Source organism: Triturus cristatus, chromosome 11, assembly GCF_964204655.1.
Source record: "Triturus cristatus chromosome 11, aTriCri1.1, whole genome shotgun sequence".
Lineage (NCBI taxonomy): Eukaryota > Metazoa > Chordata > Amphibia > Caudata > Salamandridae > Triturus > Triturus cristatus.
Genome location: NC_140594.1, coordinates 850,271,705 through 850,288,476, shown reverse-complemented (window position 1 = coordinate 850,288,476; position 16,772 = coordinate 850,271,705). Strand labels below are relative to the sequence as shown.

The window sequence follows — 16,772 nt, the reverse complement described above, 5'->3', positions numbered from 1 at the left end:
GTGGACATGGTCCTTTTTCCACACTATGCATGTGTGTACTCCCAGCCTAGCACACATGTGTTACTTGTTCTGCAGGGTATTTGGGCACCTGACTGACAATTGTGGGCATTGTATCTGTGGGTACTCCACCCTTTTCCCTCCATGGGAGGCAACAACTTGTTGGCTGCCCCAGCACCTGTACATTCCTATCAGTCCTGGAATGTGGGTGACCGTGTGTGTTCCCTTAGGCTCTCTTAGTTGAGTGGGGTTTAACATGAGGATACAGTCTTGTTGCATGATCTCAGTGTGTGTATTGTGCTGCCACCGCCAGGGGTGGGTATGCATGTGTAATTTGTCATCACACCCACATGTGGTGTGTCATGCAGTGGGGGAAGGACATCCATCCTCATGGGAGTGGGACACTGCTGTCAGTGATGTGTTGTCATGGCACTCTCAACATAGTCGCACATTGTGGATGCCTTCATGCACCCATGGAGTTTTGCTAATGGGAGGATGATGTACACACCCCCATGTCTCTGTCCACTGCTGGGGGGCCTCTGCACCCACCCCTCATATGTCTGGGCACTGCTGGGAGTGATAGGCACCCACCCCTCATATGTCTGGGCACTGCTGGGAGTGATAGGCACCCACCCCTCATATGTCTGGGCACTGCTGGGGGTCCTCTGCACCCACCCCTCATATGTCTGGGCACTGCTGGGAGTGATAGGCACCCACCCCTCATATGTCTGGGCACTGCTGGGAGTCCTCTGCACCCACCCATCATGTGTCTGCGCACTGCTGGGGATCCTCTGCACCCACCCCTCATATGTCTGGGCACTGCTGGGAGTGATAGGCACCCACCCCTCAAATGTCTGGGCACTGCTGGGAGTCCTCTGCACCCACCCCTCATATGTCTGGGCACTGCTGGGGGTCCTCTGCACCCACCCCTCAAATGTCTGGGCACTGCTGGGGGTCCTCTGCACCCACCCCTCATATGTCTGGGCACTGCTGGGAGTGATAGGCACCCACCCCTCATATGTCTGGGCACTGCTGGGGGTCCTCTGCACCCACCCCTCATATGTCTGGGCACTGCTGGGAGTGATAGGCACCCACCCCTCATATGTCTGGGCACTGCTGGGAGTGATAGGCACCCACCACTCATATGTCTGGGCACTGCTGGGAGTGATAGGCACCCACCCCTCATATGTCTGGGCACTGCTGGGAGTGATAGGCACCCACCCCTCATAAGTCTGGGCACTGCTGGGGGTCGTCTGCACCCACCCCTCATATGTCTGGGCACTGCTGGGAGTGATAGGCACCCACCCCTCATATGTCTGGGCACTGCTGGGAGTCCTCTGCACCCACCCATCATGTGTCTGCGCACTGCTGGGGGTCCTCTGCACCCACCCCTCATATGTCTGGGCACTGCTGGGAGTGATAGGCACCCACCCCTCAAATGTCTGGGCACTGCTGGGAGTCCTCTGCACCCACCCCTCATATGTCTGGGCACTGCTGGGGGTCCTCTGCACCCATCCCTCAAATGTCTGGGCACTGCTGGGGGTCCTCTGCACCCACCCCTCATATGTCTGGGCACTGCTGGGAGTGATAGGCACCCACCCCTCATATGTCTGGGCACTGCTGGGAGTGATAGGCACCCACCCCTCATATGTCTGGGCACTGTTGGGGGTCCTCTGCACCCACCCCTCATATGTCTGGGCACTGCTGGGAGTGATAGGCACCCACCACTCATATGTCTGGGCACTGCTGGGATTGATAGGTACCCACCCCTCATATGTCTGGGCACTGCTGGGAGTGACAGGCACCCACCCCTCATATGTCTGGGCACTGCTGGGGGTCCTCTGCACCCACCCCTCATATGTCTGGTCACTGCTGGGAGTGATAGGCACCCACCCCTCATATGTCTGGGCACTGCTGGGAGTGATAGGCACCCACCCCTCATATGTCTGGGCACTGCTGGGAGTGATAGGCACCCACCCCTCATATGTCTGGGCCCTGCTGGGAGTGATAGGCACCCACCCCTATGTCTCTGTCCACTGATGTGGATCGTAGCACGACACCCACCCACCCGCCCACACGCTCTTCAGGCCTGGGTGTGGGCCGTACCACCATTGTTGGGGTGCCGTAGGGGTACGGCCCGTACCCAGGCCTTCAGAGAGTAGGTACGGGTCGCACCATGCGTACCCCTACGTCACCCCAACAATGGTGGTACGGCCTGTACCCAGGCCCGAAGAGCGTGGGTACGGGTCGCACCACGCGTACCCCTACGTCACCCCAACAATGGTTGTACGGCCCGTTCCCAGGCCTGAAGTGCGTGGGTACGGGCCGTACCACCATTGTTGGGGTGACGTAGGGGCACGCGTGGTACGACCCGTACCCACGCTCTTAAGGCGTGGGTATGGTGCGTACCACAATTGTTGTGGTGACGGGACGCGTCCACGTCCACTTCCATTGTGGCGGGACGCAGGCCTTGGTGGACACGCCCCCCCCCCGAAGTGGCCAGACCCTGGAGGTACAGTATGTACAGGGCATGTATACATTTTGCCTTGGGTGGGGGTTATGTTTCCCCCCCACCTTTGCCCCTGGGTGTTGCTCTGACCTTCTGCGGCGTCTGCGTCGGTTCCTGTGCACCAGGTCGTAGGCTATGAGGGCCGGGATGACACGTAGGATGGGGTCCATGGCTGTCCGTCGCGTACAGGTGCTCCTTCCTCGCGTCCTCCTCAATTTCCCAGCAGTTTTTGGCTGCCGTAAAATATTATCCGTGCGGAGTGACGTAGGCACGAATCGTACTTGCTGGTTCGTAAAACGCTGCCTGACTCCGTCCGGACGTCACATACGCAGTGTCCCAGATCGGAATTGTGGTTATATTTTCGCCAGTCGGTGTTTTTTACGATTCGTACGGAAATGGTATTTCTGTACGAATCGTACTTGCGGGTTTGTAAGATGGTTTTCCCGGGTACGAGTCGGACGGAGAAAACGCTCCGTACGACGGTTCGTACCCGGGTTTTACAGGATCGGAATCGGCACCTGAATGTTAAAGGAATTACCACCCGCTTCACTGAGCGCAGCCCCCATCAGGAGTTTATACTGAAGACCTAGGTAGGGTGTGTACTTTTAATGTTAACAGATGACTCCATGTTATTGGGAAACTTAATTTCCAGGTCTGGAGTTTCATCCAGCAAATCAATATATGTTGCACCTTGCAGTCTTGTTTCACTTTAATTGGTATAAGACATCTGAAATCAGTCGATTGTAAAGGATTGGAAACATTTCGTCACGGTCCCTTTGTGAAAACAGATTGTGATGGAACAAACCTAGCATAATAATGGGTTGTTCATAGTTCAGAAATTATATTATCATTGCCCTCTCCTGCAGAAAAAAACTCATCCTCCTCATTGTATTAACATCCAGGCACTTTGACAGACATAACAATCTTATGGCGCTAAAATGCAAATTTTTTAAAGTAAGGTACACAATGTTTGTCTCCATTCATTTTGGTACTGAAGCAAATGAGGAGATACTGGGGCATATTATCAAGAACGGCGTTAAAATTATCCCAGCTAAATCGGCAATAATGGGCTCGATAATATGCCCTTGAGAATTCCAATAGAATCCCATGTTCTGGTGTCAACATGGGCTTCTATTGGAATTCTCAAGGGCATATTATCAAGCCCATTATCGCCGATTTAGCGGCAGTTTCCTACCGCTAAAGTGGCGATAATTTTAACGCCATTCTTCATAATATGCCCCACTAGAAGGCATAGGAATCTTCCCCAATGATCAACTTCTGAAACTGGACAATGGTTACCTCGGTGTAAACTCACGAGGGGGAGAGAGAGACAGAAAGAGTGCAAGAGAAGGGGGAAGTGATTGGGAGTTAGAAAGAGATTATTCTCATGCAGTTGGTGGCAATCCATTTCACATTAGTATGTGGGAGGCGGTCATTGAGAGTGTTCCTCTAAAGCTTCTGGAAAGAGGGGCTTTGGAGTTGCTACCCGGTGGATAGCGCCCATACCTGTAGCAGTGCCAGCATGATGAGGGCCTATAAAATAATTTTAGTAGGAGGAGGCATCATGAGAAGGGAAGTGTTGAGGTGCTTGCCTATGGCAAAACCCCCATTCTCTTCATGGTGGTCATCAGAAGGGGATGTCAGTAAAAGGAACCAAAAAAAAGAAGTAAAAAAAGGCATGGACAGGAGTATTGGCGGAGGAAAATATAGACAGAGTAATATGCCATGAAGTGGTGATGAGACCACTGAAAATCCTCAAAATATATGCAAAAAGGAGTAGCCTTTGCAAGACACACCATGTAAAGTGCTATTAGTGTCAGAGTAGAGGAGCTTGCAGAGGCTACAGCATCTCATGCCAGGCATAGTAGCAGAGGTTGCTGCAGCTGACTGCATGATCCACGAAAGTTAATGAAAGTGCAGCTCTACTCGGAGGCAGGTAAAGGTATGCACATGCTTGTATAATATCTCAAAACGAATACAGTCATAGCACGGTGTGCTAACGTTTGTAGAAAGCCAGAGTGGGTAAAACTAGTGGAAAAGAAAGTAGTAGTCAAGGGTCTGGGGCTTTTTAAATCACCAGAAGGAAAGGAGAAACATTCTTTGATAGAAAGGGAAGTGTTGGAAGCCGCGTGAGCGCATGAATCAAGATGGCTGCCTCCCACTGATTTGCAGCTGTGACTGCCCTTAATTTCTAATTTAAAAACTATATTTGGTTAGTCTTACCACTTGTTCCAGTCTGCGGTAGCTTGCCACTACCAGTGCTTTGGAGAGCTTCTAATTGCTATGCCTCATTTCTTCTATTTCAATGGTATTTTCTTCATTGAGCATTTCACCAGTGTCTGCCTTCAGGTACTGCCGAGTATTCTTGTCAGGGGGGTGCAGTCACTCAGAGGAAAAGGTGCAGATGAGGTCTAGGTGACTCCCACAGCTGGTTTAGCTACTGTACAGCCCAATACTACAAAGTCTTTGTCACGAAGTGACAGACCAAGACGCAATGGAGCAGGAGCCCGATATAGATGTATTCCCCACTTTCTCTCCATCTCCTCTCCTATATTTTCAGTCACCATCCCCGTTCAACTTACAAAATCTGGACTGCGCCTTTAAGGACCACGATCTCTCGGACTCGGCTTCCGCTCACCTGACCTGGTCACATGCCCCAATAGGCACAGAGCCTGACGGCACGGAGGAGGAGAAAAGGAGGTCTCCCCTCCGAGGAGAGGTGGAAGAATTCCAGCCGGGGATCGCATTCAGAGCTGGGAGTACTAGCCGCTTCCCGCAGGAAGAAGAGAAGAACGGAGACTCGTTACCCAAAGGACAGATCCAGGAGACACCAAGGAAACAGACGACTGCTACCTGAACCAACAAAGAGAGGGAGCCTGACCATATTCAGCGCTGTGAGCAGACCAGCCACCTTCCAGGAGGAGCGTGGCTATACGAGATATGTGAGCGTATGCAAGCTGCTTGGGGAAAGAGAACCCGAAGCCTAAAGCCTGGTCGGGACAAGAAGGGAGGGGACTGAGGTTCCTGCAGTGCATGGCATTTTGGGTTCGCGTAATGAGTAACAAGAATAAAGACAACACTTGTGGTGGATCTTGGGTGAAGTCCCCCTTCACACCCTTCCCTTGATTGTAAGGATACTTGGGCAACGCCCTTATAGAGTTTTTGTTGTTGTTGATTTGCTCCCTCTTGTTTGCGAATCATCCTGATCGCCATGCTGACCTGTGGGAAACAGTAAAGAACCCCTTCAGATCTCTGAATAGAAGAGGCGGAAAGAAGACGGTTCAATGTATTCATCCGGAAGAAAGGCGAAGCCTACTTTGTGTTGATGAAATAAATCAGATAAATACTGAGTACAGTCTCAGTCTTGCTTCTCCACCGGGCCACAGTCTTCTATTCCTGCTTGCCTAATTCTTTATTTATTATTGCACCGTGCATTTATATAATTCATTTCTTGCTATGGAAGGAAAAATATCCATGTTATGCATAACAAATGTAAACAAAATACTTCTCCTCCAGTTAAGTTCAAATTAGTGGAATCTAATGAACCTCCTTTATCCACATTGCTTGACGAGATACAAGCTGTTAGCTCTAACACAGATACTATTGCATCAGAAATCAAAAATATATGCAAAGACATTCCTATGAAAGTACCTGAAAATACGATAAAAATTCAAGATAAAAAAACTTACATTGATAGTCTCTTGCCTATTGCAGCAAAAATAGTGCCAATGAGTAAATTATTGCTTGACTTAGAAAATCGTAATCGACAGTTCAACTTGCAAATATTTAGTTTGCCCGCAGATGTGGAAGGTAATGACTGTAGGTTGTATTTGGATAATGTATTACCTGGTATTTTACGTATAAAATTGCCAGAAAAATTTCAGACTGACAGGGCTGTTTTAAATATAGATTGTTTGATCCCTCTGGTATGCAAATTTAGAAAGATGTTTTTTCAAAGTTCTTTCAGCATCCGAATGATCTTCGTCTCTTCTTGGATCAACGATCACAGCTCTCCATGGAAACAAATCAGACTGCTACATGAGCACTATGTGTTAGGTTTCTTTATAGTTAGCCTATTTAGTAGAGTTTCTTGTGAGAGCATATAAAGTCAGGTCCTTCTTGTCATGCATGTGTGCAATTCAAGAGTGTTATTTATGTTTCCATGTTGTCTTTTTTCGTGTTTGTCTGCGTCTTTTCTTTTTCTCTTCTCTCTCAATGTTAAAGCTACGTTTCTCCTTTCAGTCTACCTGGGTCATTCTTTTCTTTTATCTTTACTCTTTTTATTAAAATTGTTTCATTTAACGTTAAGGTTAACAACACCCTATTAAACGTACTACGGTTTTAGATTATTTAGCTAGACATAAGGCTGATATATGTTTACTCCAGGAGACCCATATAGATGATACTGATTTAACCTACATGAATAAAAAATGGGTAGGTACTATTATTTTTCTCCTGTGCTCAATAGGAAAAATGGAGTTGCTATTCTTTGAGCAAAAAAATTACATCTTCATATTTTGTGCTAATACTCGGATTCTGATGGTCGTTTTCTAATAGCTAAAATCAAAACTGATAATACTGTGTTGCATCTAATTAATGTCTCTGGTCCCACAAATGATGACCCCAATTTCTGGTCTCTTTTTACATCTGAAGTACTAAAATTGGGTAATATACCACTTATTATTGGAGGTCACCTTAATCTTATATGTGATCCATGATTGGATAGAACTTTCCAAACCAAATATCATCCTCCAAAGGCGTTACTTCACTCTTAAATCTTTTTTTTGGACTGCCAAAATTGATAGATGTTTGGAGTTTGCATAATTCAACGGACAAATAATTTACTTTTTTTCTAATCCTCATAATTCCTATTCTCAAATTGATTAGTTATTAACATGCCATAACTTAATAAATTCCATTTTTAATCCTACTATTCAAAATATTGATGTTTCTGATCATGCGCTTGTCTCATGTATGTTATGTCATAACTCCTCTCAACAATCTCAAGGTCGATAGCGCATGAATACCAATGTTGTCCTTAATGCAAAAAAACAAGCCAAGAATTTTATCAGCAATATAAGACTATTTTCTTTTATTCCTGAAGGTTCTAGTTCATTATCACTCAATAGGATACAGTTAAGGCATGTGTCAGAAGGGAGATAATATCTATAAAGGCACATGATAATAAATCATTTAACTCAAGAATTAAAGAATTAGATAAGCAAATAGCTAAGTACGAACATCTCTTTATCACATCTAATCACATTAAATATAAGATAAAATTGCAAAAACTTCGTTATGAATTAAACTCCATACCAAGCATTAGAGCAGGCATACACATTTCTAATTATAAAGCTACTTTTAGTTTTAGTGCTAATAGATCTAGAAGATTTTTGGCCAATTATCTCCATATTGAGAAGGATAAAAATCTAATCAATGCTATCCATACATCTAATGGTCAAATCGCTTTATCTCATAAAGAAATAGTTGATGAATTTCTGAATTACTATTCTACTTTACTCCTACTAATACGTTGCAGATCGATAATTTTTTAGACAGGTGTGGTTTACCTAAAATTTCTCCATCAGTTAGAAATAATTTGGATTTGCCAATCACTCTAGGGAAATACATTCGGCTATTAAATCTCTTAAGTTACTAACAATCTCCATGTGGTATCCCTGAAGAATTTTATAAATAATTTTCTACTCACCCTTCACCTCATTTACTCAAATTATTTACTTACTTTAGTAGTACTGGGTCAACATCTAGGTCCTTTACTGAAGCTTTGATTATATTCCTTCTGAAATCTGATAAAGATCCCTCCTTTGTTACAAATTATCACCCCATTTCCTTAATAAATCAAGACTGTAAACTTTATGCAAAAATTCTTGCAACTAGGTTGCCCTCTGTGCTTCCTAACATCGTGCATTTTGACCAATCTAGTTTTATGAAAAATAGGCATTCCGTGAATAAAGTTAGATTATTATTTCATGAAATTGAATCAGGGTCATCACTACATCTACCTGCTGGTGTCCTGACATTAGATGCGGAAAAGGCTTTTGATAAAGTCCATTCCGTACTGTGTATGCATTTAATTTTGGTACTTCTTTTGTTCGTATGATTTCAGCTTTATATTCTTGTCCGTCTGTCAAACGTTTCATTAATGGACAAATTTCTAATATTTTTTTCCTTTTTTTTCCTTTTTAGGGGCATTCCTTTTTAGGGGCATTAGACAAGGTTGCCCCTTGTCACCTGTGCTTTTTCGTTTTGCTATTGAACCTTTCTGAATTACTATTCGAAATTGTATGGAAATTGAAGGCCTTATTATAACTAAAGTTCTGATTAAAACAGCAGCTTGTGCCGATGATGTACTCCTATATCTTGGTAATCCAGAATATTCCATTCCTCCATTATTAAACTCAATAAGGATTTACTCTCAGATTTCAGGATATACGCTAAACACTAAAAGAAACTGATTTGTTTCCTTTAAATGTTCATTGTGCACCTGATTTGCTCCCAAACAAAGAAATCATTTGACAAAAAGACAAACTTAAATATCTTGGTATATTATTTTCTAACACCATAAAAAAATCTATTTCTTTAAATTATGATTGTATTCTTGCTCATATTAAGGATACATTTTAAAAATGGTCCACGCTACATTTATCTTGATGGGGAAAAGTTGATGCTGTTAAATGATTATTGCTCCAAAAAATGTTCTATCTTCTTTCTATAATACCTATTCAACTTCCTCTAAAATTGGCTAACAGCAACGGTGGGTTTAGTTTACCAGATTTCCTTAATTATCATAAAGCATTTATTTTAAAACAAAGTAGTTTAAGGTTTCAGCATATGGAATTTACTAGTTTACCTTCATGGCTTCGTATTGAACAAAGTTGGATATCACTTATCCTTTACCTTCATTGCTTACCATGTCTAATTCACCTGCTTTGTTTTAAAGATAAGTAATTCTTAAATCTACAAAATTAGTATTACAAGATTTAGACTCGATTTTCCATTGTTGTATGCCACTTACATTAAATCTGTTGTGGTATAATCCTTTGTTAAAGTTAGCTTGCCACACAATGTTGTGGCTTTCATGGATTACAGCTGGAATTTTTTATTTCTAAGATATTTGTCATGACAAATTCCTTTTTATGTTTTGCTGAAATACAACAAAGATTTAAGTTGCAGCAGTCTGATATTTATAAATATTAACTTTTATGTAACTCAATCCTTGATTCATTCTCAAATAATTTTCTCCTAAATGCTACTTCTGATTTTGAATTACATATCCAAACAATTGTCTAATCAGCCCATGCTGTGTCATTGTTTTATAAAAACAAATTGAATAATTTGCAGGGTACAATTTCAGCTTTTTCTCTTCATTTTGTAATAAGGAATTAGATTTGTCATTATCTTCAGATACATGGAGGAAAATGTGGTTGAATAGTATCTCTGGATGGCTGCCTGTTTCTTTATACCAAACTAATTCCTTTATCCTATTTAATTTTCTGTGGACTCCATTGGGGTTATCTAATGCAAAACGTTTGAATTTGTCTAACTCTTGGAATTGCTCCCTAAATACAAGCTTGTTATGACATATGCTTCATGAATGTCATATTGTTGGCAAGTTTTGGAAAGAGGTTTGGAAGATTGTTACTAAAATATTGAATATCACTGATAATTTGTCATATACTATTGTAATTTGTAAGTCCACTTCACTTTAATTTACTACAAAACTGTCTATTATTGATAGCCAACTTCTAGATTTTTTAATTTCTGCAGCTTTAAAATCTATTTCTGCTAATTGGAAAAATGCCTCATTGCTTCTTGCTCATGCTTGGTGGGCATGGATGATTTTGATCAGAAGAGGAGCTACCTTGACTTTATCAGGCATCCTCCACAGTACTCCTAACTATCAGTTATTCTGCAAACCAGTTGATGATTATATAGCTCCATATGTCTAAATAAGTCTTAATACTAGTACTTAATTGTTGCATGTATAGGGATATTGGTTAAGATTAGTAGCTCTATCAAAACGTACATGGATTGATTGTTAGGTTATTCCCTTTATTATTTTTATTACAGGATTATAGTACTGATTTTATAGGTACTCTATTAACTCCTACTCGTTATTATCTAACAGTATAGCGTTTTTATTAGCTCAACTATTATTTTGATGTATAATTATATGTACCTTTTTGAGCTCTTTTATGAGTGGTCTGTTCTTATTTCTCTAATATGTAATAAAATATTTTGAACCTAAGAAAGGGGAGTGTTAGAGGAGAGTATAATTAAAGACTTAAGCAGTTTATAGTGAAACAGAGCAATAGGGAGAGAGAGACAATGGTTTCCATAGAGCATGAGCACACCTGTGAACTATTGTGTTTTTTGGGGGGTTTTTTGGCGGAAGACCAAAAAGATTTTGCTGGGGTAGGCAAAAAGCAAAGGAAAAAATAGACTGATACGAAGCTTAAGGGAAGGTGACTGACTTCATGGCTGGAATGGTGCCCCTTCCTAGGACACGACAGTTGGAGCCTGGTGACCAACAGTAGCAGAGTTGGGTACCATGGGCACATGGTGAGAAAGAAACGTAGAAAGGAGTAGAGGAATGGGCACATGGTAATTGCACAGAAGGGAAACTGAAAGTAACAGGGAGTGAAACAGGTGAAAGTGAAGTAAGACTACAAGGTGTGGAATACATTGATCTGCTAGATGAAAATCCAGAACTGGAAATTAAGTTTCCTGGTAAAATGGGGCAATCTGTTAACCTTAAGTGGACACAAAGTAACACTGAGAAAGAGAAAAGAGTTGAAGGATGAGCAGCATAAAGCAGTAGAGGGACGGGTTCCAAAGCAACATGAGGGAGTAGAGGGATAACTGCATAGTGAGAGAACAGAAGAAGGGAACACAGGACAGAAGCTGATGGGAGTAGAGGGATGGGTATATGGAAAGGGAGAAGAGAAGAGAAGAGAAGAAAAGAGAAGAGAAGAGAAGAGAAGAGAAGAGAAGAGAAGAGAAGAGAAGAGAAGAGAAGAGAAGAGAAGAGAAGAGAAGAGAAGAGAAGAGAAGAGAAGAGAAGAGAAGAGAAGAGAAGAGAAGAGAAGAGAAGAGAAGAGACGACTGGGCACAGGACAGAGGGGAGTAGAGAGACAGATGCATAGTGATAGACAGAATCAGGAGGCGCAGCAATTCCATACAAGAACAGCAGCAGGAGGTTGGAGAGAGATTAACAAATGGTGTCAGCAGCAGAAAAAGGAAAAGGATAAAGCACATGGTGACAGCAGTTTTACCTTCTCTCCCCTCTGTCTGATGCTCATAGAGAGACATGGGTGTGCACAATTATGACAACAGTGCGGTTTGGTTACAAGATCACATGCCTTCAAACAGACTGCTGCCTGTGCAGAGGAGTGCTTGCTGCCAAGCCCAGTAGGAACCTTATTCAGCAACACCAGCCCTCACACTCTCACTGCTTTACAGCTTGGCCTGTTTGTGGGCCAGCTCTACTTCAGGAAGACCTTAGTTGGTACACTGAGGTAAATTTGAACCCAACACTGGCTCATCAAAGGTCACATGGCACCATTTTCTGTGATGTCACCAGATCAAAAGTCATCTCATGCTGCTTCCTTTGATGTCATCAATTATCAAAGGGCATATGATGTCAGTTTCGCCACCCCTGGCATTTCAGTGAATCGACGTCCATACCCAATACACGTATTTTCTTTAAAAATATTTATAGTGCCACAAAAATGTCCAGGTTTCACCCTCCTATAGTCACAGGCCACTCTTGCAATAACCATAATAAATAAATACTGATAGGGGCATGATGGATTGAAGCAAGTCTGAAGGGAAAAAACATTTTGCAAAATGTCTAAGACCTGGAGCAGTTAAGGAAACGAAGGGCATATTATCAAGCAGGGCTTTAAAATTATCTCCACTTTAGCGGCAGAAAACTGCCGGTAAAGCAGTGATAATGGGCTTGATAATATGCCACAGAGAATTCCAATAGACACCCATGTTGACACCAGAACATGTGCTTCTATGGGAATTCTCTGCGGCATATTATCAAGCCCATTATCTCCGCTTTAGTGGAAGTTTTCTGCCGCTAAAGCGGCGATCATTTTAACGCCGTTTCTTGATATTATGCCCCCGAATGCTCAGAAATAGCACGTTTTGTGACCACTGAATTTCCTCTGGAGATGGCTCTCTTTGGCTGACGAGACCACGTTCCAGGTGCACTTCTTGTAGATCAGGTCTCTGTCATTTTTGTTTGAAGTTGCTGAAACGTAATAGTGGGAGTGCACCTCTGAAAATTGACGGAAGTGTTTCCTGAAGCTCTGAGTGTTATTGGTAGAGGGGTTGGAAGAACCCTTTTGTTAATACCTTCCGGTGGATGCAATTGGCCACTTTTTTCTTGTCATAATGTTGCCCTTTTGGGTTACAATATAAAATTGGTAAAGACGCCAAATCATTATGTGCAGGAAGGCTCCTCATTTTCTCCTTCAATCAAGCAATACAGCACTAAAGGCTCTAAAGTTGTCTGGGCCAAGGATGACTGAAGTATCTCAGGCGTGGTATGTGTATTAACCCCCTTGTACATACAAATATTAACTCATTTCATTTATAATTGGCACCTACTTTTAAAGTCAATGCGTCTCTTCTTTCATGGCCTGAGGCATCTTTAGATGCCTTACAACATACTTGGGTTCTGAGCTCATGTAGGGATTCTGTTGCCTGCCAAGAGGCATTGCTGTGGTAAAGGAAGGCAACATTTGCTGTGGCACCTGCATTAGTGGCATTCCTCTCCTCACAATTTGTGGAGCGTTTTGGAAAAGTCTTTCATGATCCAGCTGGTGTTTTGGGCCCCTGATCTGAGGATTCACCAGAGCCGACGCTTCATCGAAATATGGTGGGACGCCTGTGATTGAGTGTATCTGCTGGGCGTTGTATCTGTCGGCCGATGCTCTCGCAGGTAACACTGGCTGAGACAATGCTGACTCCGGAAGGCCTGTTACAAACCTTCTCAGAAGGACATGCCACACTCTTCCACTCAGGGGATTTATAGTCACCTGGGGCCACAGACTGGCAAGGCTCCTCAAAGCCTCGCGGTTCCACACGGCTGTAGCACAGTCATCCTCAGTGTGATAAAGCTGAGAGAAATAGATATCCAGCCTCAGGTTTGGATGCCTGTTTACAAAATCATACATTTTACTTATGCAGTAATGGCCGAAGTCATTACAAGGAGTATAGTTCGCGTAAAGGGTGATGTAGCCAATATTGTCATAGTAGGGAATCACCAAATCTAGGTAGCCGTCAACATCAAAGAGGACAGATTCTGGGTGAAGGTCAGATAAAGCACAATTCGAAGCATATCCCTTTTGAATTAAAGAGCCAAAAACAGTCTTCACTTCAAAAAATGTGATGTGCTTTAGAGGGAGCACTGCTGGACCATAGGGAAAGCAGAATGCTCTGTAGAAGTCCACATACGGTATCCGCGCATCTTCTGCTGTGCAGATGTGAGAGGGGCATTGTTCACAATGTGCAACCCTAGGTTGCCAGTGGTAAGGATGCACTATACTTTCTTGTGGGAAGAGAAATTGTTCACCAATAGTATCCATGTAAATAGGGTGTAAAATCTCATTGTGCTCCACCATTAGGTTTCATTCTTATAACTCCTTACAAGTTCTGGAAAAAAAGCAAAAATTGTGTGAAGTAAATATCATTTTCTTAAAGAGAGACCTCATTGTGAGATGCACAGTAGATATCAGCATTACTTTGTGAGTGGTAACATACAAATACATAGGGTATGACATACACAGTTGCTGAAATATATGCTACACATTGTAAACTACCTTATGCCCTTCTGGCCCAAAAACTTCATTTAGACAGAATTTAGCCTTTGGACTGACAGTTATAATGACATAGAGTCCCAGGAGCTGTTCTCTTAGATGGACATCTTATTTACCCCAGCATAAGACCAGCCCCAGACACAAAGCAAGAAGACTCAACTACATATAATCTTTGCATGGCAATTTAGCTCCCAAACTACCAAATGTTTCCCAATTCTGAACTGATAATTTCCTTGTCATGATCTAAGTGCCAAAGACTGTCTTCCAAAAAATACCTTTCTGTGTTTTCATCACCTGGTTGAAATTTAAATAAATAACTCATGAGCTCTTTCTGAAAACCTAATTTGAATGCCTTAACCAATGGACAAGATAGTACCACAAAAGTATGCTTGCACTCTCTCAGGCAGAAAACAGCATTGTCCCGGGGTCTTGGTTCCTGGGACTCTATTTAGATCTTGCCCCGGGGAATAGGGTCCATGGGCCGACCTTTGACACAGGACAGGGCAGGGGGAGACATACCCTCCTCACCTAATTTGGAAATGGCCCTGGGAGATTGGGTCCCCAGGGACTCCTGCAGGCTTAGGGAGCAGGGCCACACGGCCCCTCCCCCTACTATATTAAAATAGCCCCAGGGATTGGGTCCGTATGGGCCTCATTGAGGCATCAGCAGTGGTGCCGTGAACCTCCCTCCCCTTTTACAAATATGGCTGGCCACTGGGTATGAGGTCTCAGGGGCCATCATTGGCTTTGGTATGGGGGCCAATAAAATACACTATGCCCTGGGAGATGGGGACCCTCAAACAAAATCAACTCAGAGAGGGGGGCCCCACGCACACACCCCTACCCATCATTTAAAAAAATAAGTATGGTTTGACACTCAGGCTCAGGCCCACCCCGGGCATCATATATTGTTTTTTTTAAAAAACAGATAAGGGACATTCATGACTTACAACCACCCTGCTTCTGCACCTGGGCTCTGCCATCTGTGAGTCTTCCCTGCCAAGTTGTGCCACCCCAGTTCTAGACCCTTGGAATTGGGCATAAGGTGTCGAACCATTGCATTGCCGCCGCTGTGCAGATCAGAACCAATGCATTGTCTCTGCTGCATGTATCAGCACTGACCCATCGCCTCTGCTGCGTGGATGAGTACTGGTGTATCACAGCTGCTGCGTGGATCGGACCTGATGCATCGCCTTTGGGACCATCACTGCACGACATGCCTTGCAACGCAAGGTCCTCACATCTCCTTCAACAGGCAATGCCAGAGCTCCCGCAATGCAGCTTGCCGTTCATTGGAGCCGATGTATCACCTCTCCTGCGCAGATCAGGCCAAGCGCATCGTCGCCACTGGGTGGATCAGCACTGACGCATCGCCTCAACTGTACCACGCATCCTTGACGCACCCAGGATTAAGGTACTTTTGTTCAGCGGGTCTCGTGGTCAGCCTGAACTTTAAACTTTATCCCAGTCCTGTGTGACCAGGTATTCCAAATAGGGCTTTTTGCTTCTAGCCGCTATTTTAACCTAAAAACTTTTAAATTCACTACCTCAAGTTCTACTTATTGGATGTTTGCCGTTTTGGGCTTGTTTTCTTTATTAAATTAAGTTCTATTTGTCTAACCTGGTGTGAAATCTTTTTGTGAGGTGTTTTCTCTGTTTTACTGTATGAAGTTCTGCTCCAAGTCTGTGCTGCTCAGTCCCGTGCTCACTATGCCACAGATTCAAGCTAGCCTGGCTGATGAGGGGTGATACGTAGGCCCAGACCTGAGTCCTGTGCTCGCTATGCCACTGGATTCAAGCTAGCCTGGCTGATGCGGGGTGATACCCCAAAACCGGTCCCAGGATGATTTTTTCCGGTCCAGAGAGGACCTGGCTTTGCATTTCGGGCTGGACTGTTCCAATGGGGAGCAGGCTCTAGACTGATTTGCATATGGCTGGGTCCAAACTTGGGTGGCAAGGCAAGCACAAAAAAAATTGATTTAACCACGATCTGTGACTGGGGTGAATGTTTGATTTGTTTATCATTCAGTCCATCATCTATTATTTTTGCATTTGTCACCCTAAGTGGGAACGGTATGCCGAGACATGGGTCCCATGCTCGCTATGCCACTGGATTCAAGCTAGCCTGGCTGATGAAGGGTGATACCCTGAAACGGTCCGAGGATGCTTATTTCTGGCCCAGGGAGGACCTGGCTTGGTAGTTCAGGCTGGACGGTTCCCATGAGGAGCAGAGTCAAGACTGATTTGCTTATTGCTGGGTCCAAACTGGGGTGGCATGGTGAGCAAAACACACAATGTATTGAGCCCAGATCTGTGACCGGGGATGAATGTTTGATTTTTTCAGAATTCTGTCCATCATTGGTTCTGTATGCATTTGTCACCCTAAGTGGGAAGGGTATGCCCAGATGTGGGTC

At 43.9% G+C, this 16,772-nt stretch overlaps 1 protein-coding gene across 2 annotated transcripts in view; it reads right to left on the bottom strand.

Moving 5' to 3' along the window:
* Positions 1-5,616: 5,616 nt before the first annotated feature.
* APOBEC4 (apolipoprotein B mRNA editing enzyme catalytic polypeptide like 4) overlaps positions 5,617-16,772 on the bottom strand; it is a 128,896-nt gene continuing 117,740 nt past the window's right edge. For both annotated transcript variants that reach the window (XM_085634651.1, XM_085634650.1), the window contains one exon: positions 5,617-14,194. In XM_085634651.1, coding sequence (XP_085490777.1) covers positions 13,156-14,163 — 1,008 coding nt within the window. In that variant the 5' untranslated portion in view covers positions 14,164-14,194 and the 3' untranslated portion in view covers positions 5,617-13,155. The remainder of the gene's footprint in view (positions 14,195-16,772) is intronic.